The sequence below is a fragment of the Jaculus jaculus genome, chromosome 4, assembly GCF_020740685.1.
Source record: "Jaculus jaculus isolate mJacJac1 chromosome 4, mJacJac1.mat.Y.cur, whole genome shotgun sequence".
NCBI lineage: Eukaryota > Metazoa > Chordata > Mammalia > Rodentia > Dipodidae > Jaculus > Jaculus jaculus.
The window spans coordinates 37,050,041-37,068,575 of record NC_059105.1 but is presented as its reverse complement, the minus strand read 5'-3'; the positions used below and the strand labels follow the sequence as shown (position 1 = coordinate 37,068,575).

Below are 18,535 nucleotides of genomic sequence, written 5' to 3'. Positions count from 1 at the left end.
TTTGAGAGAAGTTAAATGTCTTTCTTTACTGAGTTGTGGTATAAAAAGAGACCATATTGTAATCTATTACTATCTCTTCTGGATATAAAATATCAATTCACGGAGTACTATATTAGATATGTCAAGTATTTATACTCTCTTAAGGACTATGTACACAGGTTAATTAAAAAAAAAGTTATAGTATCTTACAGAATGTTACATAAACAATCCCAAATGGTAGTTCTAATGAGGTCTTTTTGGCTTATTCTTGGAAAAGCCCAGCACAGATTTTTATTTATGTGAATCATTTTATGCAGAAGGTATAATCTATCCTGCAAAGCATTACATATAATAGTTTGTAGTACATAATAGTATTTAACAAAAACACCAACAAAAGCCAAGATTCTGGATTAAATAACATACCTAAAAATGATAGATCCTGGTTTAACAGCACAAAGATTTAGTTTCTTCTCTATTTAGTCTTTTCTGCTGAGACGTTGAAAAGAAAATTGAGTTTGTGGAATGACTGGTCATAGTAATGTATCACCCAATGAAGATTTTCAAGGCTGTTTTTATAGCTTTCTGATCCTCAGTTTCATGGTTGACTATTCCTCCCATTGCAGGCATGCTCAATTTTTTTTTTTTTAAATATTGTTGGTGATACTTTTTGGCTTTTGTTTTACCTTCAGTGCCCTGTAATTAACACATCTGTTGGTTTTCAAGGTAGGGGCTCACTGTAGCCCAGGCTGACCTGGAATTAACTATGTAGTCTCAAGGTGGCCTCGAATTCAAGGCAATCCTTCTACCTCTGCCTCCCAAGTGCTGGGATTAAATGTGTGCACCATCACGACTGGCTAATGCATCTCTTAAATCATAAAATCATTTAAATCATAAAATGTTGCTTACAGAATATGCAGAGGGGAGCTAGTTTCAAACTTTTGGTATTAAGAGTTACTTTCGGGCTGAAGAGAAGGCTTAGCAGTTAAGGTGCTTGTCTACAAAGCCAAAGGACCCAGGTTTGACTCCCCAGGACCCATGTAAGCCAGATGCACAAGGGGGCACACGCATCTGGAGTTCTTTTGCAGTAGCTGAGGGCCCTGGCGTGCCCATTCTCTCTCTTTCTACCTGCCTATTTCTGTATCTCTCTCAAATAAATAATAAAATAAAAAATAGAAAAAAAATTTTAAAGTTACTTTCTCCAAAACATGCCAGTGCTTATAGCTATTTCATCTCCTGCATTTTTCTCTTAAATTGAAACCTTTTTCTTAAAATAGATATTCCATATCCTTTGTAAAGTTGATGTATGTGTATACCATCTCCTTTTTATTACAGAATTTGGAAACTAAGCAAACAAGATCATTTAGCTATCTTACTATATTTGCTGTGAAATTTAAACCTAGTAAGTTCAAGTGTATTTTTGAAGGGAAATTAAAGCAAAAAAACAATGTCCTGTTATAAACCTCCCTCCCTTCCTCTTGAGATTGTCCATTATTTTTTAAATGCATGTGCAAAGTTATTTCCCAGAACATTTAATATAATGAGTGGGTGTTGCTCTTTCTTTCTTGACATGTGGCTTATCTTTTGTTAATTAACTTATTTATTTATTTATTTATTTTTTACCAGGTTTTAGTGCTAGTAGTCCATGTCATAGGAGGAGAAATGCAGTGCATGCTATGTGATTATTGTTTGCAGGTTTTCCGAACAGAGGTTTCCACATTAAAAAAAAAATCTTGAATACATTTGTTAATATTTTTCTCTTTTTCTCTCTGGTAGGTGTTTCAGGGGCAGTTAGATTGTTTGGCTGTGTCAACCATTCAGGCTTTGACAGCAGTGATGAAGAAATCTCCAGCTGCTAAGGTGAAGCTTAATGTTCCTAAGCTTTTAAACCAAAAAAAGAAAAAAAAGTCCAACCACGGCAGCATGTACAGCATGTACCCGTAACCCTTGTGCTGGGGGGCCAATGCAGCAGGATCCCTGAGGCTTGCTGGTTAGGCAGTCTAGGTGAATCAGTGAACTCTCGCTTCAGTGAGAGACCTTGTCTTAAACAAGGTGGAGAACAATTGAGGAAGATACTTGATGGTGACCTTGGCCTCCACATGCATATGCGCACATACACATGTGCATCTATACGTGCATAAAAGAGAACTAAGTTTTAAGGCATAGTTTTTTTCTTTATTAATAAAATAGTCACTCTTGCTGTTTAGTTGGTTTATAGCCTCTTAGAATATGAATATGTTCCTCATATGACCATTTCTGTTGGTATGGGACCTGTTTTCCAGGTTGTGTAGCCATATAGTTCTGCTGCTTTGCCTGTGGTCACTAACTTAGGGTTTCTGTCCTTTCCCATCTAGTACCTGAGACTATAGTTTTGTATTAATGTCTTACATTGATAATTAGCCCAGTGAGTAGTTGAAAAGATTAGTGAGATCATCTTTGTAAGATGGTAAGCAAAGTGCTAGGTACATGGGAAGCACTCAATGAAGTGTTAGTGACATTATTACCACTTTACCTTCTGATCTCTACTGTATTTCATACATTGCATTTCTGGAACCAGAAGTGTTTCCTGAGCAGTACCTTCAGTCTCCTTCCTTAGTTTCCATTAGTTTGTGTTATAAACTCTAATTTTTGCCTTAGAAATACCATTGTCACTCATGGTTAGCCTCCTATTGAATAGCCTTTTCCTCATTTTATAGTCTGGCTTGTGATGATACTCTCCATTTAATAATACTTTGTTTTTTAAGTATTTTTATTTATTTATTTGAAAGAGAGGGAGAGAATGAGTATGGGTACATTGGGGCCTCCTGCCACTGCAAAGGAACTCCAGATGTACATGCCACTTTGTGTATCTGGCTTTACGTGGGAAATCAAACTTGGAGGGCTGTCAGGCTTTGCAAGCAAGCGCCTTTAACCCCTGAGTCATTTCACCAGCCTTAAAATAGTTTCTTTAAGGGAGAAATTTTTGTACATTCTAAGATATTGATTCATAATGGATTTCCTGTATTATTTCTGAAATTCTAACCTAAAAAGCTGTTCTAGTAATTGTCAAGACAGTGTGTTGTTGACTATATAATACTTAATATGGTTTCAAATTCAAAAAGTTATATAGCAAGGATAGATTATATCTCAGTGGTAGTGTAGTTGCTTAACATACTTAAACCTCTAGATTCAATCTGCCCCCACCCCCAAATAAAAGGTTGTATAAGAAAAATACCTTTTATAAAAAGATAAAAGGATTTTCTTCTCATCATTGACTCATGTGCAACTAATCCTTCCTAGAGACAACTTGTCTTACTTGATTTATTTAAATCATCACTTTATGGTTAGTGTATATATTTCTGTTTAATTTAGTGGACTAATGTTTTATGGTCTAGATGATCAGTTGTGTGTATATCTACCTTGTGGTATTGGGTACCTGTTTTTTGTTTGTTTTTGTTTTTCAAGGGTGAGTCTCACTCTAGTTCAGGCTGACCTGGAATTCACTAGAGTCTCAGGGTGGCTTCAAACTCATGGCATCCCTTCTATCTCTGCCTACTGAGTGCTGGGATTAAAGGTGTGTACCAACACGCCCAGCTTGAGAGCTTGAGTACCAGTGTTTAAAAAAATATATATGGCTTAAGGCTTTCTAAAATGAACTTGTTGGTCCAGATAATTCAGACACAAGAAGCAGAGAGAAAATTCTTCACACTTTTTTTTTCCTGGCCACTTAAAATTTAGGCTTTGTTTGAATCTAACACAGTAAAATTTAGGTTTTGTTTGTATATACTAAGCATGCATTCTGCCACTGAATTATATCCTTAGTCCTTCCCCCATACCAGGGTAAAGTCTCACTCTATCCCAGGCTGACCCACAACTCACTCTGTAGTCTTAGGCTGGCCTTGAACTCATAGCTTTTCTCCTATCTTTGCCTCCCTAGTGCTGTGATTTAAAGGCATGTGCCACCATACCCAGCTAGTCCTTAGTTTTTAAAGACAGGGCCTTTCTGTATTTCTATATAAATATATTCTATATATATTTCTGTATTGCCCAGAGTACCCTCAAACTCTCAGTCTGCCTGCTGCTACCTCTGCTGGCATTACAAATATGGGCCACCATACCCATCATGACTTTTTAGTTCTTTGATGCCATTGTCTAACTTTTCTTACTCCCAAGGATACTTTAAAAAAAAAATTATTTATTTGAGAGAGCGAGAGCAAGAGAGAAAGCAACAGAGAGGGGGAGGGGGGAGAATGGGCATGCCAGGGCCTCCAGCCACTGCAAACAAACTCCAGATGTATGCACCACCTTGTGCATCTGGTTTACATGGGTCCTGGGCAATCAAACAAGGTCCTTTGGCTTTGTAGGCAAATGCCTTAACCGCTAAGCCATTTTGCCCCCATGTATACTCCCCCCCCCCATTTCTATTTTAACTTCACCTAATATTTCATTAGGAAATGTCATATGCCATAATCTGCAAAAATTAATTCTACCACATATTTTTTCTGATTTCATTTGTTTTGACCCCCATTTCTATTTTAACTTCACCTAATATTTCATTAGGAAATGTCATATGCCATAATCTGCAAAAATTAATTCTACCACATACTTTTTCTGATTTCATTTGTTTTGAGTTTGGTAAACGGTTAAAGTGTTATTATTATGGAGGGTATGTGAAATCTGTTTGAAAATGAACACATGCTAGATGGGGTGGCATGTGCCTGTTATCCCACCTCTGTAGGGCGTGGAGGTAGAGGTAGAGGCAGAAGCAGAATTGAAAAATGGAGGCCAGCTTGGCAACATAGGAAGAACCCATTTCAGAATAGAGGATGGATATAGGTAATTTAATAGGGAAAAAAAACCCTGAATTCCTAATCTTTTTCTGGCTTTTATGTTGTTAATTACATTAAATGTTAGTCAGCATTTGTAATGTTCCAACAAAAGTAGTCCTTATTTATAAGAGGAAGGGAGAGAAAGAAAGAAGATACAGAGATACAGACAGAGAGAATGGGCGCAATAAGGCCTCTAGTCACTGTAAACAAACTCCAAATGCATGAGTCACCCAGTCCATCAGGCTTTGCAGCTCCAGCCCCACAAATGTAGTCATTTTAACATGCACTTTGATATGTTTTTCCTGTTAGGAAGTATTTAAAGAAAGAATTGGTTATACACACCTATTTGAGGTATTAAAATCTCTGGGTCAGCCACCACTGGGACTACTTAAAGAACTTATGAACATGGTGAGTTTTTAACCTTTATTCCAAGAAGCTTCTTTATCTTCATTTAGGAAGTGGTCACTAACTTTGATCTTTCATGCTGTTTTTCAGGCTGTAGAGGGTGACCACACTTCAGTTGGTATTTTGGGCATCAGTAATGTCCATCCTCTCTTGCTTCTTATCCAATGGCTTCCAGAGCTAGAATCACATGACCTGCAAATCTTCATCTCTGATTGGCTGAAAAGGATTTGTTGTATTAATAGGCAGAGTCGGACTACCTGTGTCAATGCAAACATGGGAATTAGAATTATTGAAACCCTTGATTTCCATTCTTTTCTACATCGAACTTGTGCTGAGAACTTGATTGCACTCCATGGCTCCTTGGGGAGTCAGTCAGTGAGTTCAGAAGAAATACGTAGACTCCTCAGATTGCTGAGAGTGGATGAATCCGAGTATATTCACCCTTATATAACGCCTGTGACTCGAGCAATCCTGACAATGGCACGAAAACTAAGCCTAGAGAGTGCACTGCAGTATTTTAATTTATCACACAGTATGGCAGGAATTTCTGTGCCTCCCATACAGAAATGGCCAGGGTCTGCATTTTCTTTCACTGCTTGGTTTTGTTTAGATCAGGATCAGTTAACTCTTGGCATGGCTAGCAAAGGAGGGAAAAGAAAACAATTATACAGGTAATGGTACAACTTGTGAAATGTAAATGAACATTGTCATAACAGTATATGCTTATGATTTTTAAATGTTTTATATGAGGAGGGAAAGAGACAGATTGGGAGACAGAATGGGTGCACCAGGGCCTCTAGCCACTATAATGAAATCCAGAGGTATGCACTACCATGTGCATCTGGCTTATGCGAGTTCTAAGAAATTGAACTTGGGTCCTTAGGCTTCACAAGCAAGTGCCTTAACCACTTAGCCATCTCTCCAACCCCCAAGTATATGCTTATGATTCTTAAACAGGAAAAGGCATCTTAATGCATCTAGTTTTTAAATATGAAGTGTTTTATCTGAAACATCTTCATCCTTTGGCTGCAAACAGCTAAATTATACCTGCTTTATTTCATCATAATTCTGTATTTCCTACTATTGCTGTTTAAGTCCTGACACTACTTTGTAAACAGTTAAAAGTAGTGTAAAAGTAGAGAAGAAAGGATTAGTAAACTTTAGTGATCAACTATTCTCTGAGAGGCTTGTGTTTCTATAAAGCAACCAGCGTTTGGTAGCAAAAAATTCTCAGTATAACTTGTGATTTATGTATGTATGCTTTTTGATATTTGGATGAATTTTGAAAGTATACAGTTTACTGTAGTTTGATAATGAAATACCACTTATAATGTTGTCTTTTATAATTTATGAATTTTTGTAGCCTAAAAGGATTTAAGTGTCTTTGAAACAAGTTTGGACTGATGTATGCCAACAGAATTTTAAGCTGCAGCATTGTTGATAAAGATATTGTGATGGCTTTGTGGTTTGGTTATATGCTTCAGTAATGCTGAAACTGATCAACTGGACTTCTAGAAGTTCTAAAAAAATGTCTTTTTGTTAGCTTTTTTACAGGAAGTGGCATGGGTTTTGAAGCTTTTATTACCCAGTCAGGTATGTTGGTTGTGGCAGTGTGCACAAAAAGAGAATATGCAACAGTTATGCTTCCTGACCACAGTTTCTGTGATTCTCTCTGGGTAAGACTTTGGGGCACCACATTCAAACTTTTGGTTTGTTCCTTTAAGAAAAAATATGATAAAAGCCAGGCCTGGTGGCACATGCCTTTAATCCTAGCACTTGGGAGTCAGAGGTAGGAGGATCACTGTGAGTTCAAGGCTACCCTGAGACTACATAGACATTCCAGGTCAACATGAGCTAGAGTGAGACCCTACCTCAACCCCCGCCCCCAAATTATGATTTTGTATATGTTCATGAGGAGCCCTTTAAGATTTGGATTTCATTTCTTCTATTCATAGTAAAGTTCAACTAATCCTATTTTATTGTCATAAAGTAAGCAGTAGTTATCTTTTCTATTTAACATTTCAAATTAATACTATTCAAGATTTTCCAGAATCAAATTTGATCTTGAAGTGAGATGCTGGGTTGATGCATTGCTTTTCTAAAAATATGATATGCTTCTCATTAGAAAAATTATCCTAAAACTATTTTGATTGAGCCTTGGAGAATGCAAAAGAAAGATTTAATTCTTGTGGATTTTCTAGAAAAGGATTGTTTTTGTAGTACCACAGGGAAAAAAAAAAAAGTTGCTCAATTTGAGAATGTCATATTAATCAGTATTTAGCTGTGCTTAGTTTTAATGTTTTGTTCACATGAACAAGTTATAAAGAAATACTGTGAGAAGATATGCCATTCCAATGACACGGTCTAATTTTAGCCTTTTAAATACATGTTTTACTTCACCAGCACAACATAACCATTGTTCATATGCCTGGAAAAAGGCCCTTTGGTCAAAGTCTTGTCTATATCTATGACAATGGACAACAAAAGGTCTCTGCCCCTCTCAGATTTCCTGCTATGAATGAAGTAAGTATATATAACCTAACCTATTCTTTATTGGGGGGGGGGTGGTTGCGATAGGGTCTCACTTTTTAGCCCAGGCTGACTTGGAATTCACTCTGTATTCTCAGGGTGGCCTCAAATTCATGGCAATCCTCCTACCTGTGCCTCCCGAGTGCTGGGATTAAAGGCGTGCACCACCACACCTGGCTAACAAAACCTATTTTTTACAGGCCCAATTGATTGTGAATTTTTGAAAATTTTAGGAAATATAGGATGTCCTATTTATTCTAAATATTGTTATTACATAATATCAGACAACATAAAAAAGAAAATTAAGGGAGAAGCAAATACAATTAAAGACTTACAAAAAAGATTTAGGAAAAGACACATGAATAGAGCTAACCAATTTATCATTTAATGAAACTCTTTAAGTATGTGGAATGGTTAAGAAAATATTATGGACTCTTGTCTAGCTCTGTTAAGTTTGAGTTAATGATGAAGATGCTGCAAATGTTTACATTGTAGTTAATAAATTATGAGATGAATCCCAAAGAACATTGGTACAAATATTCTTTTGGAATTTTTGACTAATTTAAGGAAGTCTTTTCTCAATATAATAGAATGCAGTCAAAGGCAGTTATTTTCAAGGCAACAGAATTTAAGTACTAGGTTTTTGGGTTTTTGCCCCTTGACAATTTTTTTGTTTGTTTGTTTTTGAAGGTATGGTTTTGCTTTAGCCCAGGCTGCCCTAGAATTCATTATATAGTCTCAGACTGGCCTAGAACTCACAGTAATACTCCTACCTCAGTCTCCCAAGTGCTGGGATTAAAGACATTCACCACCATGCCTAGCACCTTTTGACCTGTTTTTTTTTTTTTTTTTTTTGTTTTGCTTGTTTTGTTTTTGTTTTTCAAGATAGGGTCTCACTTTAGTCCAGGCTCACCTGAAATTTACTGTGCAGTCTCAAGGTGGCCTCTAACTCACAATAATCCACCTACTTCTGCCTCCTGAGTGTTAGGATTAAGGCATGCATTACCACACCCAGCTACTGATAATTTTTAAGACAAAAAGTAGTTATCTCGTACACTCTTTTAATTCCAGCACTTGAGGCAGAGGTAGGAGGATCACTGTGAGTTTGAGGCTACCTTGAGACTGCTTAGTGAATTCCAGGTCAGCCTAGGCTAGAGTGACCCTATCTTGAGCCCCCTCCCTAAAATTAATTAATTAAAAAGTAGTTATCTCTACTTGAGACAACAGTAAACTTGCTTTAACTTTTTGTTTGTTTGTTTGTTTTTTGTTTTTTCAAGATAGGGTCTCACTCTAGCTCAGGCTGACCTGGTATTTGCTCTGTAGTCTGAAGTAGTCTCAGGGTGGCCTTGAACTCACGGCAATCCTCCTACCTCTGCCTCCCGAGTGCTGGGATTAAAGGTGTGTGCCACCATGCCCGGCTCCTACCTAGCCAGGTGTAGTGGTGCATGCCTTTAATCCCAGCACTCGGGAGGCAGAGGTAGGAGGATTGCCGTGAGTTCAAGGCCACCCTGAGACTCATAGTGAATTCCAGGTCAGCCTGGGCTAGAGTGAGAGCCTACCTCACAAAACCAAAAAAAAAAAAAAAAACAAACCCCAAAATAATTAAAAATAATATATATCTACCAGAAACTCAAAACTGCATAAGGATATAGTGAGTTATAAAAACTGACATACCCACAGTGTTTACCAAAGTGAATTATAATAATTATGTCTTAGATATAGACATACTTTTATTGTCAATATCTATTTTTTTTTTAGTTTTATGGGCCATTTCATTTTACTTTAATTTTAAAGTTATTTACATTTTTACATTGCTGAGAATCAAGTCTGGGCCTTCATACATGCTGGGCATATGTTTTACCACAGAGCTGCATCCCAGCCCTGTACTCTTTTCGTTTTGTTCTTTTGTTTTCTTGAGATAGGCTCTCACTATACAGTCCAGGTTGGCCTGGACTTTATTAATCCTCTTGTATCAGTCCTTCCCAGTTTTGGGATTACTGGTGTATGCCACCAAGCCTAGCTTCAGACTGTTTACATTTGGAGAGGGATACTTGTTTAACATTGTGTGATGGGGGTTGGGCTGTGAGATGGCTCAGCAGGTGAGAGTGCTTGCTTCACAAGCCCGAGGACCTGAGTTTGATTTTCAACATGCATGTTAAAAAGCTGGGCATGGGGCTGGAGCGATAGCTTAGTGGTTGAGCGCCTGCCTGTGAACCCTAAGCACCCCAATTTGAGGCTCAATTCACTAGGACCCACATTAGCCAGATGCACAAAGGGGCACATGTGTCTGGAGTTCGTTTGCAGTGGCTGAAGGCCCTGGCGTGCCCATTCTCTCTCCCTCTCCCTCCCTCCCTCCCTCCCTCCCTCTCTCTCTCTCTGCCTTTTTTCTCTCTGTTGCTCTCAAAAATTTTATTTTTCTTTTTAAAAGCTGGGCATCAGTAGCCGGGCGTGGTGGCGCACGCCTTTAATCCCAGCACTTGGGAAGTAGAGGTAGGAGGATTGCCGTGAGTTCAAGGCCACCCTGGGATTCCATAGTGAATTCCAGGTAAGCCTGGACTAGAGTGAGACCCTACCTTGTAAAACCAAAAAAAAAAAAAAGAAAAAGAAAAAGAAAAAGCTGGGCATGGCCACATGTGCTCATCAAACCACCACTGAGAGAACTAGAGCTAATAGGATCACTGGAGCTCTCTGATTACCAGTCTAACTGAGAAAATGGGAACTCCAGGCTCACTGAGAAACTGTCTCAGGGAATAAAATAGAAGAGCAATAAAGAAGACAACCCAATTTCTTCCTCTGGCCTTTGCGCACATTCACATTGGGTGCATGCATCTGTACATATAAAACATGTACTTCACACACATACTCCAAATAAATGAAAACTAAATTTTGTGATTTTAAATATCTTTTTTATTTATTAATTTTCAGCCTTTTACTTCCTGTTGTATTGGTTCAGCTGGGCAAAGAACCACCACTCCACCTCCATCCCAAATCCCAGATCCACCGTTTTCTTCTCCCATTACTCCTCATCGGACATCATTTGGTGGAATATTGTCATCAGCCTCTTGGGGAGGAACAATGGAAAAATCAAAATTAATTACTAAATTAATATCAGCTGGAACACAAGATAGCGAATGGGGATGTCCCACGTCCCTAGAGGGTCAGCTAGGGTCTGTTGTCATCTTCTATGAAGCACTGCAGCCTCCTCAGGTGAAGGCATTGTACTTAGCAGGTGAGCATGTACACTCATACTGGTCACCATTGTTTCTACTGTCTGAGGATATTCTAAGAATATATTTTATTCATTCTCTCTCTACCCTCCCCCCACCTCCCCAGTACTAGGAATCAAACCAAGGGCCTTGTACATGTTAGGCTAGTACTCTACTATCCCTGTGTTTTATTTTATTTTATTTATTTATTTTGGTTTTCCAAGATAGGGTCTCACTCTAGCCCAGGTTGACCTGGAATTCACTATGTAGTCTCAGGGTGGCTTTGAACTCACAGCTATCCTTCTACCTCTGCCTCTTGAGTGCTGGGATTAAAGGTATGAACCACCATGCCCAGCCCTGTGTTTATTTTAATTGGAGATGAAAATGAAAGAAAAGCTGACTATATACTAAACTATTTTTGTAACCATACCTTAAACAAATCTTTGAAAAATATTTAAATTCCTTAATTCATTCAAAGTACTTAGCATATTAATCTCTTGGGCTTGCCATAATAAAATAACAACAGTTTATTTTCTCACATTTCTGGAGGTTGGAAGTCTAAATTAAGATGCCCTGAAGATTATTTCTAGTGAGCTTCTCTGTAGGTGGCCCCCTGCTTGCTGTGTTGTTAACGTGATCTTTTCCCTTTGTAACCTGTACAAAGCACAAGATGTGTTACCTGCATTACTTTTTTTTTGGCATTACTTTTGATAGATATTTAATGAATTGATGATTCCAAATATTAGCCTATCTACATAAGAAATCATATAAGATTCTAAAATCATGGTCTTACTCCAGAAGTTGCCATTTTTATAATTCATGTGTTCCACCTGAAGAGATCCTGAAGGCAGTATCGTTTTTGGATAAGATTATAAGTGTTCTTCTTTTGGCTATGAGTTTTTAATATACCCATTAATTATTATTGGATCATAGCACTTTTAAATTTATATCCAAATTATCAAGATGTTCAGTATTTAAACCTTTAAGAGATGTTCCTCTTCAGAATAGGGGGTGGAGTGTGTATACTGCTTAGATTGTATTGGAGGTTTTGTTTTTGTTTTTCAAGGTAGGGTCTCACCCTTGCCCAGGCTGACCTGGAATTTACTATGTAGTCTCTCAGGGTGGCCTTGAACTCATGGTGATCCTCCTACCTCTGCCTCCCAAGTGCTGGGATTAAAGGCATGTGCCACCATGCTCGGCTTGTTTTGAAATCAATAGGTCTATCTAGATTTTCAAAGTTTAAATTACAACTTTTCTGTTTCTCTGACACTGAAGTATTTCAAGGTGTATATGCCCAGTAAATTAGAAATAAGTTATGTAGTGTATTTGTATAGCATACAAATATTCTTATAATTTTCCAACTTTGAATTTCCCTTGTAAATAATTGCTAGTTTTTATGAATGATTTTTTGTTTGTTTTGGGTGGGGGTTTTTTCCTTCTATTTTTTGGGGGGGGGTATTTTTTTTCAGGGCAGGATCATATTCTAGTCCAGGCTGACCTGAAATTCACTCTGTAGGTTCAGTCTGGCCTCAAGCCCTCTTACCTCTGCTTCTCAAGTGCTGGGGTTAAAGGTGTGTGCCATCCACTTACCTATAAATAATTATTTTTCTAAAATATTTATTTATTATTTATTTGAGAGAGAGAGAATGGGTGCACAAGAGCCTCTAGTCACTGAAAACAAACGTCAGCTGCATGTCCTGCCACCTTGTGCTTCTGTCTTTATATGGGACTAGGGAATCAAATCTGAGTCCTTTGGCTTTGCTGGCAAGTGCCTTAACTGCTCTTAACTGCTAAGCCATCTCTCCTAGCCCTTTTTTTTTTGAGGCAAGGCCAACAGACTGGCTTTTTTTTTAATGCAAGAGATCAAGAGTAAGAAAGAGATAGAAAATTGGTGCACCAGGGCCTCCAGCTACTGTAATTAAACTCCAGATGCTTACACCATCTAGTGCGCATGTGCGACCTTGCACACTTGTGTCACCTTGCGTCTACCTTATGTGGAACTTAGAGTTGAACATGAGTCCTTAGACTTTGCAGGCAAGAACCTTAACCACTAAGCAGTCTCTCCCCTGTCCTTATTTTTAATTCCATGATATGTGATTTCTATAAGTTGTTTAGAATTTTTAAGTTTTCAACTTTTAAATATACTGTTCTATTTGGAGTTTTTTATTTTATGAATTTTATGATAAATTATCACTATACTTTCAAAATATATGCATATGTTCTCCATACTTGTATAATGTTTCCAAAAGAGATATATCAATTCAAAGTGCTTTCAGTAACACTGTCATATGTCAGTTTCAGCACAATCTCAACAAAATGTGGTAACAGTTGTTTCTTCAGTTTTTTTCATATACAGTGGAACATCATTCAAACTTATAGATAAAATAAGAATCTGTTGTGTTTGATAATAATTTTGTAATGCTACATAACATTTTCTTTCTGTACCAAAGGTCGATTTTCTAAGTTGTATATAAATTGTAGTTTATTAAGGAGGCCATATATATCCACTGACAGATGTGTATGTTTATAATAATTTTCAGGTCCAAATTGCTTAAGCCCTTGGAAATGCCAAGAGACTGAAATGGCCGACCTGCCCAGTAATATCCTCCTCCACTACACAGCAAAGGTCAGAGTAAATGTATGGACTGTCCACAACTAAAATTCGTGGTTTTTTTTTTTTTTTTTTTTTTTGGTTTTTTGAGGTAGGGTCTCACTCTAGCCCAGGATGACCTGGAATTCACTATGTAGTCTCAGGGTGGCCTTGAACTCACGGTGATCCTCCTACCTCTGCCTCCCAAGTGCTGGGATTAAAGGCGTGCGCCACCACGCCCAGCTTAAAATTCGTGTTTTATTCCTTTAATCATTTCAGTGGGTAATTGAAAAGGGCTTGAATTGCCATTTTTAAAATGTTGTGAATTTACACAGGAAGGTGAGAAGAAAATGAAGGCATACCTCTGTCAACATCTAGTGCGTTGGGGTCCCTAGGTAAGGGTCTCCACGAAATCAGGACACAGGGGATGCAGAGAAGCTGAATCAAATGCAACTGCGACTGCATATTTTATTTCTAGCACTGTTCATTTTTGTACAGAAAGTCATCATGAAAGAAAGTCACTTCATATACACCAGGTGTTAGTTTTTAAAACAGTTTTTCTAGTGCACACAATAATTGAGAGATGGTATAACTTCTTTCTTAATAATATTGAACAAAGCAGTGATGGTTTATGTTCCCAATTAAACTTCAAAGTAACTCAGGCATGTAAAACACCTTTATCTAAGCAGAAACCACATTCTCAAGAGGCCTGAGCATAGGCAAAACATTCAGTCTTGTCGTCAAGAAGTGTGCTCCTTGTTGACTTCAGCTTGCTGAAGTCCCATGACCTCAGTTCCCCCTGCTGCAAGGACACTCTGAGAATTGGTTCTCATGCTTAGCCCATCTAAACCTCCTCATACCTCTACAATGGAAGTTCTACTATTGTCATTCTAATAGTATGAATGGGAATAGTTGTTGGAATTAGTAGTAGTGAATTGCTGCATAAAAATTAAAAAACACCTAATTTAGCCAGTTTTCCCTTGTTTCCCCAATTGAGCATAAGACACATTTTTTTTTCTTTTTAAATTGTTATTAGCATTTTCCATGATTATAAAAAAATCCCATGTTAATTCCCTCCCTCCCCCCAACACTTTCTCCTTTGAAATTCCATTCTCCATCATATTACCTCCCCATCACAATCATTGTACTTACATATATACAATATCAACCTATTAAATGCCCTCCTCTCTTCCTTTCTCTTCCCTTTATGTCTCCTTTTAAACTTACTGGTCTCTGCTACTAAGTATTTTTATTCTCACGCAGAAGCCCAGTCATCTGTAGCTAGGATCCACATATGAGAGAGAACATGTGGTGCTTGGCTTTCTGGGCCTGGGTTACCTCACTTAGTATAATCCTTTCCAGGTCCATCCATTTTTCTGCAAATTTTTAACTTCATTTTTCTTTACTGCTTAGTAGAACTCCATTGTATAAATGTGTCACATCTTCATTATCCACTCATCAGTTGAGGGACATCTAGGCTGGTTCCATTTCCCAGCTATTATAAATTGAGCAGCAATAAACATGGTTGAGCACGTACTTCTAAGGAAATGAGATGAGTCCTTTGGATATATGCCTAGGAGTGCTATAGCTGGGTCATATGGTAGATCAATCTTTAGCTGTTTTAGGAACCTCCACACTGATTTCCACAATGGCTGGACCAGATTGCATTCCCATCAGCAGTGTAGAAGGGTTCCTCTTTTTCTACATCCCCACCAACATTTATGATCATTTGTTTTCATGATGGTAGCCAATCTGACAGGAGTGAGATGGAATTTCAATGTAGTTTTAATCTGCATTTCCCTGATGACTAGTGACGTAGAACATTTTTTTAGATGCTTATATGCCATTCGTATTTCTTCCTTTGAGAATGCTCTATTTAGCTCCATAGCCCATTTTTTTATTGGCTTGTTTGATTCCTTATTACTTAGCTTTTTGAGTTCTTTGTATATTCTAGATATTAATCCTCTATCAGATATATAGCTGGCGAAGATTTTTTCCCATTCTGTAGGTTGCCTCTTTGCTTTTTTCACTGAAGACACATTTTTAATATAATTTAGTTATTACTGACTGAGGAGGTGGTTCAGTCAGTAAAACACTGGCCTTGCAAGTGTGAGGACCAAATTTCAAATCCCCAGTTCCCATGTAAAAGCTTGGTGGGTATGAAAGCTGTCTGTAACCCCAGTATCCAGAAGATAGAGACAGAGAATCCCTGGGACAAGCTGGCTACCTAGATTAGCTGAATTGGCAAGCTCTTAACTTAATTATGAGAACCAACATCAGTAAAGTAAGGAGGAATTGTTGAAGACACCTGGCCTACCTCTGGCCTAAACACACATTTGCATGTGTACACATGCATATACCCACAATACACATGCATACCTACATGTACACATACTACACACACACATGCAGAAATAATAATTCAGTTATTAACAAACATCAGTTGTCTAAACAGTGCTTTGGTGGATATATTTTTTTGAGGCAAGCCCAACAGACTAGCCTTTTTTTTTTTACTTCTAAATTTGATAGAGACAGAGAATGAGAATTGGTGTGCCAGGGCCTCCAACCACTCTAATCAGACCCCAGATGCGTGCTCATATGCGACTTTGCCTGTTTGTGTCACCTTATGTGTCTGGCTTATATAGGACCTGGAGAGTTGAACATGGATTCTTAGGCTTCGCAGGCAAGTGCCTTAACTGCTAAACCATCTCTTCAGCTCTTGGCATACTTTGTAGTAGTCAACATTTTTTCCTTTTTCTTTTCCTCTTTTTTTTTTTTGGTTTTTCAAGGTAGGATCTCACTCTAGCCCAGGCTGACCTGTAATTCACTATGGAGTCTCAGGGTGGCCTTGAACTCACGGCGATCCTCCTACTTCTGCCTCCCAAGTGCTGGGATTAAAGGCGTGCGCCACCACGCCCAGCTTAGTTTTTCTTTTTCTTTTTCTTTTTCTTTTTCTTTTTCTTTTTCTTTTTCTTTTCTTTCTTTCTTTTTTTTTTTTTTCTGAGGCGAAGATGGAAGCTTTTATTTGGGAAAAGCACGAGCTGCCAGGACTGGCTCTCTAGTTTTTCATTTTTATAGCAAGTGTTTAGCCATCCATTTCTTTAAAATTCATTTAATATTTTCTTTACACCAAGAATCGTGTGATTATCTGCTTTTGATAAGTACGTGCTTTAGAATATACTCTCCTGAGCTTTTAGAAGACACTTAGAGAATGGTCATAATAAAAGTCACACGCCTTTAATCCCAGCACTTGGGAGGCAAAAGTAGGAGGATTGCCGTGAGTTCGAGGCCACCGTAAGACTCCATGGTGAATTCCAGGTCAGCCTGGGCTAGAGTGAGACCCTACCTCGAAAAGCCAAAAAAAATAGTCAAATAGTAAACATGTTTTCATTGGTTATATTATATACCCTTTAAAACTGTGGTGGTTCAACGTTCAATGTATAAAGTTATGTTTTGTTCTAATTGCACTAAAATGTTATATTTTTCTTTTATTCACAGGCCTGCAAAAATTCAATATGCCTTGATTTATCTACTAATTGTTTGCATGGGAGATTAACAGGAAATAAAGTAGTGAACTGGGACATTAAGGTAAATTAATAATAGTGAACAAAGTAGTATCATTTGAGTATACTGAAGCTTGTCTTTTGTTTGTTTGTTTGTTTTTCAAGGTAGGGTTTTGCTATAGCCCGGCAATCTGGAATTCACTATGTAGTCTCAGAGTGGCCTCGAATTTATGGATTAAAAGCCTGTGCTACCACACCCAGCTTAACTTTTTAACATAATATAGAATCTTTACTTGCAGTATTGGGAATAGAACTCAGTGCTTTGGTTATGCTATAGAAGTGCTGTTCCACTGATCCACAATCCCAATCCTGATATTATGTGCATTATTTGTTTATTTTTTCTCATGGTGATGTGTATATCAAATTCAGGGCTTCATGCATGCAAAGTAGGTACTCTACAACTATAACATATTCTCAGCATTGATGCTTTTCAGATTTTGTCTCTTAAGCATCACCAAATTGATTTTTTAATTTATTTTATTTTTATTTATTTATTTGACAGAGAAGGGGGGAGAGAATGGACATGCCAGGTCCTCTAGCCACTGCAGATGAACTCCAGACACGTGCGCCCCCTTGTGCATCTGGCTTGGGGAATCGAACCTGGGTCCTTTGGCTTTGTAGGCAAATGCTTTAAATGCTAAGCCATCCTCCCAGCCCCAAACTGATTCTTTTTTCTTTCTTTCTTTTTTTTTTTTTTTTTCTCCGAGGTACGGTCTCACTCTGGTCCAGGCTGACCTGGAATTAACTATGTACTCTTGGGATGGCCTCGAACTCATGATGATCTGCCTCCCAAGTGCTGGGATTAAAGGTGTGCACTACCACGCCTGGTTGATTCTTAATAGCAGGTCTCTGTTTAAATGTTATGCAAATGTTCAGTTTGAAGGATAAATCAGTACAGTGGTTGAATGACCACTTGATTTACTTTTGCCTTAATTACCTTTGTAAGCTATACCATCAACTTGATAATCTCAATAAGAAAATATGCTATTTTAGCTTCATTGTCCCACTTACAAGGTATCTCATCCTTAAAACTATGGTAAATTTCAATTTTCTCAAAGTCTTCTTTGGTTGTTCATTCTCTCAGAGATCTCAATCTCTGTGGTCCCCTGTGTATTGTCTTCAAACAAACTCAAATCATTCTTCTCTTAGGTTATGAATGAATACCTTTTCCTTTTTCTCCCATTTCCCACTAGCTATCACTTTTTATCTACATTCTCATAGGTCTTGTATGTGTACCTTTTAGCTTAGACCTTGCTTCTATCTAAAGACCTCAGTTTATTTTCCCCAACTGAATTACTTGTTCTTATCATGGTATCCTTAGAACTTTATTTTATCATGTATCATGGTGAATATTAACTACTACTCAACTGGCCTGTAGTCCTTAAGAACTTCTAAAGAGGAGCCAAGCCACTGCTTTTGTCACTGCCACCATTTCTGTGTACATTTTTTAAATTGTAG

At 37.9% G+C, this 18,535-nt stretch overlaps 1 protein-coding gene across 1 annotated transcript in view; it reads left to right on the top strand.

Moving 5' to 3' along the window:
* The window catches only part of Nbeal1 (neurobeachin like 1), a 203,095-nt gene that overhangs the window by 77,012 nt on the left and 107,548 nt on the right, over window positions 1-18,535 (top strand). Inside the window, exons 12-19 of the mRNA XM_045147952.1 lie at window positions 1,753-1,836; window positions 5,094-5,192; window positions 5,280-5,860; window positions 6,733-6,865; window positions 7,593-7,712; window positions 10,644-10,947; window positions 13,465-13,550; window positions 17,013-17,102. Coding sequence (XP_045003887.1) covers window positions 1,753-1,836; window positions 5,094-5,192; window positions 5,280-5,860; window positions 6,733-6,865; window positions 7,593-7,712; window positions 10,644-10,947; window positions 13,465-13,550; window positions 17,013-17,102 — 1,497 coding nt within the window. The remainder of the gene's footprint in view (window positions 1-1,752; window positions 1,837-5,093; window positions 5,193-5,279; window positions 5,861-6,732; window positions 6,866-7,592; window positions 7,713-10,643; window positions 10,948-13,464; window positions 13,551-17,012; window positions 17,103-18,535) is intronic.